The 6,868-nt window shown below is 40.5% G+C and overlaps 1 protein-coding gene across 4 annotated transcripts in view; it reads left to right on the top strand.

Annotated features, from left to right (window-relative positions):
• Window positions 1-6,645, top strand: part of Atp8a1 (ATPase phospholipid transporting 8A1) — a 226,127-nt gene extending 219,482 nt beyond the window's left edge. For all 4 annotated transcript variants that reach the window (XM_029478096.1, XM_021162268.2, XM_021162270.2 and 1 more), the window contains 2 exons: window positions 1,639-1,730; window positions 3,087-6,645. In XM_029478096.1, the coding sequence (XP_029333956.1) occupies window positions 1,639-1,730; window positions 3,087-3,184 (190 nt within the window). In that variant the 3' untranslated portion in view covers window positions 3,185-6,645. The remainder of the gene's footprint in view (window positions 1-1,638; window positions 1,731-3,086) is intronic.
• The last annotated feature ends 223 nt before the right edge of the window (window positions 6,646-6,868 follow it).

Below are 6,868 nucleotides of genomic sequence, written 5' to 3'. Positions count from 1 at the left end.
AAAAAAAAAAAAAGATAGATCGATGGACCAATGGATCAATAGAAGATAGATCGATGGATCGATAGCTAGCAGAAGAAAGCAGCATGTTTTGTATTTCAGTTGCTGAATTATAGAGGATAAAGTCCATCCCTAGACTTCTTCAAATATTGGAAGGCCACCCTGAAATCTAGAAAAAAGAATTTGAGGGAAAAGCTGCCAGAATATTCCTTTGTGATACTCAGATTGACCCATGCTCAATGCCCGAACTCTCAAACTCCCCGAAGGAGTCACCCATTTTAGTTCCCTTAGTGTCTCAGAGCTGTAACGTAGATCATTTAAAGACAAGGAGGAAAGGAGAAGAAACTCCTGAAGATGACCCTTTCCCTTTGTGTGTGGCAGAAATGGTTTACAACTAACTGCATTGACTTCTCCAGGAATTCATTTTCTTTTTTTAATGGAGCTAATTCCCAGTGACAATAAACTATGTCTCATAAGTCCTAGTTAGCATCCCTGGGCTTCAAAAACTATGCGAGAGAGATTAATACAAATGTCAACATTTCTAAACAGTTCCCTTCAATTTTTGCCTAAATGTCTGTGTAATTCATCTCTACAATGGGGAAGATGTTCTTTATGTATGTGTATATGATAAAGATAATTCCATTTCTGGCTTTCAAAAAAAGATGGCAAAACACAGAACTGACATAATTTACAACAGCTTAATGAAAGCTTGTACAGTGAGGAGAAGAACAAGATGGGAATTTTTTTCAGCTGATGCACTTCCAGTTGTTAGAACACACTTACGTGGGCTGTTGTTCACTTCAGCTCACACGGACACCTCAGTTCCACCTATGCTGACTGCTCCTTGCTATCAGAGAGCATTGAATAAATCAGCCACTAGAAAAGCGTTGTAATTAGTAAGGTGGAGGAGGCGTGTGAGCTTGCGTCCAATTGGCTCCGAATCTTCTATCCAACAAATGTTTGGATTCCTGCTATGAGTCACTGCACTGCATGTAGCAGAAGAAAGGGCGGTCAATTCTGTGGACCTCTCTGTGGAGGCCAGGCTAAGCATTTACAGATTTTTGTTTTCTTGATGCCTTATCTAACATAATTTTTTAAAATGTATTTAAAAATGAAATTGACATACTTAAACCATATTGGAGTGATAATGGATTTTTTTCTGATTAGAAAGGATTAAGATTTTTGCCTTTGTATTTTTTTTTCATTTCTTTAGTATAGCTAAAACTGTCATTTTATTATCAGAGTATAAGCAAGATATAGTAACGCTAAGATAGCTGCTTTTAAACTCTAAACGTTCTGTATTTACAATCCATACCGTGAGTCAATCAAGATTGTAGGTGATTAGGTAGTGTTTTACTGCTTGTATTAAGCAGATTCTGCATCCGTGTGATTTAGATATAATGATGCTGGATTCAGAAACCTTATTTTTCTTAGATTATCATGGGGGGAATGGCTTCAGAAGTGTCTATAAACACTTAAGATCTCATTTGCTATCTGGGGAAATTGAATAAAAAAAAAAAAAAAGAAGTCCGTACTGCGGCTTCTTGGGCTTTTGTTCTGTCTAGCTCTGCTGGTAGTCCTGAGGAGGTCAGGGCTCCCAGAGCTGACAGTGGGTCTCACACTTTTGTGCCTGCCCCACAGCCTCACGGAGAGAGCGCAGCTGCTCAAGAATGTCTTTAAGAAGAACCATGTGAATCTGTACCGCTCCGAGTCCCTGCAACAGAACCTGCTCCGTGAGTATTGGAATTTGGATTACATGAACCCACTGTGCTCTGCGGATCCCAGCGTGCAGCAGAGCCATGTGTTCGATTTGCACCACATTTAACTATTTAAAATTCATGATTTAAAATTGTGCAACGTGATATATAAACACAAATGGTTGGTTAACAAACCCAAGGGCTACACCACCTCCCAGTTAATAACAAAGTTTAAAATGCTGCTGTCTTTTCATTCCTTGGAGCCTTAAATCTTAAAAATGAAACAGTAAGATAAATCTAAACTCTTAAAAGCTGCCTGTGTTGTTATCTTTCCTACTTAAATAACTCTGCCAGAGTCTTTTCGGCTTTCATGCAATGCAAAGAAACATATATTTTCCCCTTCAAAAATATTTATGCATATTTAGAGTTGGAAGAAGTTATTAGGTATCTCACCCTCTTAACATTTCAAGGACCTGAAAGAGAACATAATATATACAGCCCTAGAGTAAATTCATTGGTGTCAGTAATATATCTTTTATTTTGTGTTTCCACATGTAATTTATTTTCCTTTATATATGCCCATGTTTTAGTGCTTTTGGACTTTATATATCAAGGGGTCTTTTCCAAAGTTGTGATCCCCCTAGGGGGTCATATCCTATCCCCACACCCCCTCTGACTATATATAAAACATCAGTGATGTGTGTGTGTGTGTGTGTGTGTGTGTGTGTGTGTGTGTGCATGCACTGGGAGGCAAAGAAAATGCCGCATAAGAAAACAGGCCTCTCTTCCACCACTGGCAATTTCTGTGTGTTCTTTCTCTTTCCCACTCAGTGCCATTAGTTAACAAATGATCACGTATCTATTTATAGAGAATAACAGATAATCATGTAACTATAGAGGATTACAAATGATAATGAATCTATTCATGGAGAATGGGGTGGTGTTTTCATGTGTGTGCTCATGGTAGGATAATTTAATCAAGCTAATTAATACATCCCTCTGTGCACCTCCTCCAACCTTCTCACTCCCTTGGCCCCTGCCTAAAAATGTATCCAATGCCATGTTCAGACTCTGAGCCCTTCCAGTCACAAGAAAGCAAACGTAAAGGGGGTGGACTTTCTTGCTATGCGTCTCCGAGGCCCAAGGGAGATTAGCCAGCTTCAGCCTAGTGTCATGGGAAGCAGAGTTTAGAAGATGTACACTGGCAGCCGCTGGTCCTTCTGCTCCTCCTTTTTGCTGCTGAACTTGTGTCTCTTCCAGATGTTAAACGTTAATGCCCCTTGCTTCTGAAGGTGGGAACAATGCATCAGCTCTGCCAGGAGATGGTGGCACACTGTAACTGACAGTAATTTCCAGTTCATTAACTGATGTCTACTCTTTCGTTGCTTACAGACGGCTATGCTTTCTCTCAAGATGAAAACGGCATCGTCTCACAGTCTGAAGTCATCAGAGCCTATGATACCACGAAGCAGAGGTCGGATGAGTGGTGAATGGCAGGCCTAAGCCACCGGCCCCCCCGCTGTGTCTCTGAGGAGAGCTGTCACAGTCTAAGGTCATCACTGTAACCTGCTGACCAATTCCAGTCTGGTCCATGGGGAGAAAAAGTGGATCTGAGCTCATCTCACAGATGAATTTCAAGGACATTGTGCTATGTGACTACTGTAATACCATTGTCCTTGGATGTCCTCAAAGTACCTGCTAAGGCTTTGTAAACCGATATTGGAAATTACCTTTTATCTTGCCAGAGTGCTTTCTCAAAATGGGGACAGGTCAGTGTTCACAAGCCGTCCCTCTGGGGCTGTAACTATCGTTCATTGGCTCAACCACCAGTCAATCAACCATTTAAAAGAAACAACAACTCAGAAGTGATGTTAAGGGAAGGACTCTCGATATCCGGACTATCTGGATATACTGAAATAAGACAGCTCACTCTACTGAGCATTTCTAAACAAGGCATTAACATGTGTTTGTGTCAAAGAGTGTCTTGCTGAGTGTTTGCCAAAGACGTTCAGTGTGTGCGTTTCTCATTCAGTAGTCATCTGCCCAGAAATTTAAAAGAAAGTTTTTTTCATGGTACCTCCGTACCATCTGCATGCTTGACTTTTCAAACATGAGCGTGACTTAAAATTTTGAGCATTTCCAGGCGTTTGCTACTAAAATCTGTGATGTTGCACCTTCGGCCTTACAACTGCTTTTCTGTCGTTTGTCTTCTTTTATTTGTTCCAGTCGGAGGGACGTGTGTCCGTGTGACCGTTGTTATGACGCTGCCTTTTTCTTTTTTCCTTTTTTAATTGTACTGTCTGTCATTTCTGATGAACGTTAGACTCCTTTAGATGTTCCTTTAAAAAAAAAAAATCTGGCTTTTGCCGCATATTGAGTGACTACGTCTTCAGTCTTTCCCCTCCTAAGGAAATTACCCTTACATATTTATGTGGGATTTCCAAAGACCTTTGGGATAATCCGTGAGATAGTGCATGGGCTTTTTGTCATGTACATAGGCTCAGCTTTTGTCCCGTGCTGTTTGTTCTTCACTGTGCTCTCCCACTGGCAATGATATGTGCAGCACAGTTGGTCTCATGGCGACTACGCGTATGCTTAAGCCTGAAAATTATTTCACAGTTCACTCAGCCGACAACTCCCAAACTGAGTCACATACTGCTTATCGACACGAGAGAGATAAGTGGCACACTTCCCTCGTTCTAAGGACATACCTATTTTACGCTAGCCTAACACCTCACAGTCAATGAATACTTATCATCATAAGTAGGGTTCACTGATATGTTTTTCGAACATGTGTTCGCTCTGATCAGTTTGGCATCTCCATGAATTCGCCTGAAAAAAAAAAAAAGCCTATTTTGCTACCAACAGTAAATGGTGAAGGGGCTGTTTAAAAACCACACGCAGTTTTCTACAGTTTTTATGGTATTTTTTTCATCTTAAAAGATTAAAAAAAAAAAGGGAGTTCTAGTTTTCAGATACACTTCAGAGATCGAAACACACTCTTCTGCCTTCTATTCAAAAGCCTGTTTGCCTTTTTGTGGATTACCAGCAAAATAGACCTTCAAACGTGTGCAAGGACTAGCTTTGAGAAGGGGGGTTTTCTCCATATTACCCTGTTAAATCATTTCATTGCCCCCCGCCCCCACTTTTCTTGGTCTGAATTTAAAATTAGACTGTGTGTCTTCCTTCTCTAAAGCTGTAGCTACTTTCCATCATGTCTCCATACTCCCTGCAAAGAAGATGAGGTTCTAAAAATTCACGTAATTGGAAAGGAAGCAGAGTGGACACACTTCACATCTCAAACGGTCCCGTTTGGAGCTTAGATCAGCCACCCGAGAATCAAAGCATCAGGCAGAACCACACAACATAGAATCTAAGCTGATCTTCCAGACTGTGAGGCTGCAGGCTTAGCTGTCCACCAGCTGAATCTGGAGAGTGGGTTCTTCTCAGCCTTCTGGGGGTGACCATTGAGGTCATTCCCCCCAAAATGACTGGTTATCCAAGAAAGGCTTTCTTCCCTTGGCCCAGCCGTCAGAGGTATCTGTCTCCAGATTCCTCACCTCAGAACGTTGTCAATGAGAATGGAATCTTCTGACCTCTGCCTGGAAATCGAAAGTCATCTTTTTATCCTGAATCATAAATTATTTTGATGGATCTCTTCCACATGAGCATACTAAGTTATACAACATACCCTGAAAACAAGACTCTATATGCCTTTTGTCCCTGGATCCTGTGTTTGAATGACAGGCATTAATTTGGTCTCTCTGTTCTTAAGTTGGGGAGAACACAGAGAGTGGCCATTTGGGTGAAACTTGAAATAGGGACTTGCTATAGCAGTGAGTTTACAGAGACTTAATCCTCTCAAGTTTCTACCCTTTGTCAGCTGGGGAAAAGGCACATGGTTTTACCATGGCTTTGAATGGGTGCAGTCAAAGTGACTTTAAGCCTATGTTTTCTGAAATAAACAACACAGAACTCCAATTTAAAAGTCCCCTATAGGGGACTCTGGTAAATGCTGACGTGACTACTTTGTAACGTTTACAACCTAGAAAAGCTGGGCGGTGAATCGTTGATGTTGGGTTGGAATATCACACAGTAGTGGAGAGCACATAGACTTTCTGTGTGTTAGATATGCACCTAACAATTCACTGCTGTCTCACACCTAAAAGATGCTCTATTAGTAAAGGTATTAGCAGGAAAGCAGTGTTCTTGGAAACGTAGGCCTTTTAACATGGTAAATGTGCCTCTTGGCTGGTTCTCCACTCAGTGCTCCCTGGGAGCCAGGAGAATTTGCTGGATTGCTTCTTTCTCACCCTGGCAGGTGAAGGGATACTGCCAAATAAGGGAGCCATGGACTGTGTTGTCATTAAAGAGAGTCAGTGAGTCGGTTTCCTTTCCATCAGGAAAAATGGATTCTGTGAATAATCAGGGTGTTGTCTCAGCATTTGATGATATATTTTAATTTTTCAATTCAGTATCCCAGAGAGCTGGTGTGATGTTCACAATAGGTTAGTCTGTTCTATACTCAGTGTCACACTCATAACCTGTGATTGAAAGCTGCCCTTTCAGAAAACGAATGCTAGTGAGAAGGCAATGGATTGGCGTCCTTTTTAATCAGTGTGTAATTATTATAAAGCTACCTGTTCAGCATACACTTGGGTTTTGTTTTTTGTTTTTTGTTTTTTTCTGATGTTTCCTGGTCTTAAAACTTGTATCATAAGATGAATCTTTAGTCTAATAATTAAGCTACAAAATTTATCAAGGAAATGCCCCACTCATTCACACCATGGTGAGCAAGGATGTGGAATCCCTTCTGTCTGTTGCTTACAATAACACTGTGTGGCTCCGTGCCTCATAAATGCTTTGTAATTGTGAGTATTTCTGGACTGTTTCTTAAACATATCATAGTCTGACTTTTCTCACATTAAAATAAAACAACTTGTGAAACTTAGTTATACTTTGCTGTGTTTTGATTAACCTTCAGCAGTTATTAAAGTGGAATGCCAGTTAAATTTTAAGAAAAGGAGGTAAATGCCTTCTGTGTTTCATATTGATTTATTTTTTTGTAGGAGAGCAGCTGTTTGAGTTTTTTGGTGTGTGTGTGTGTTTGTCTTTGTTTTTTGGGTTTTTTTTTTTTGATAGGTTTATGGTTTGCATGAATTAGTATTTAAGGC

The sequence above is a fragment of the Mus caroli genome, chromosome 5, assembly GCF_900094665.2.
Source record: "Mus caroli chromosome 5, CAROLI_EIJ_v1.1, whole genome shotgun sequence".
NCBI lineage: Eukaryota > Metazoa > Chordata > Mammalia > Rodentia > Muridae > Mus > Mus caroli.
The sequence above is the reverse complement of the archived record's forward strand: the minus strand, read 5'-3'. Positions and strand labels throughout refer to the sequence as shown.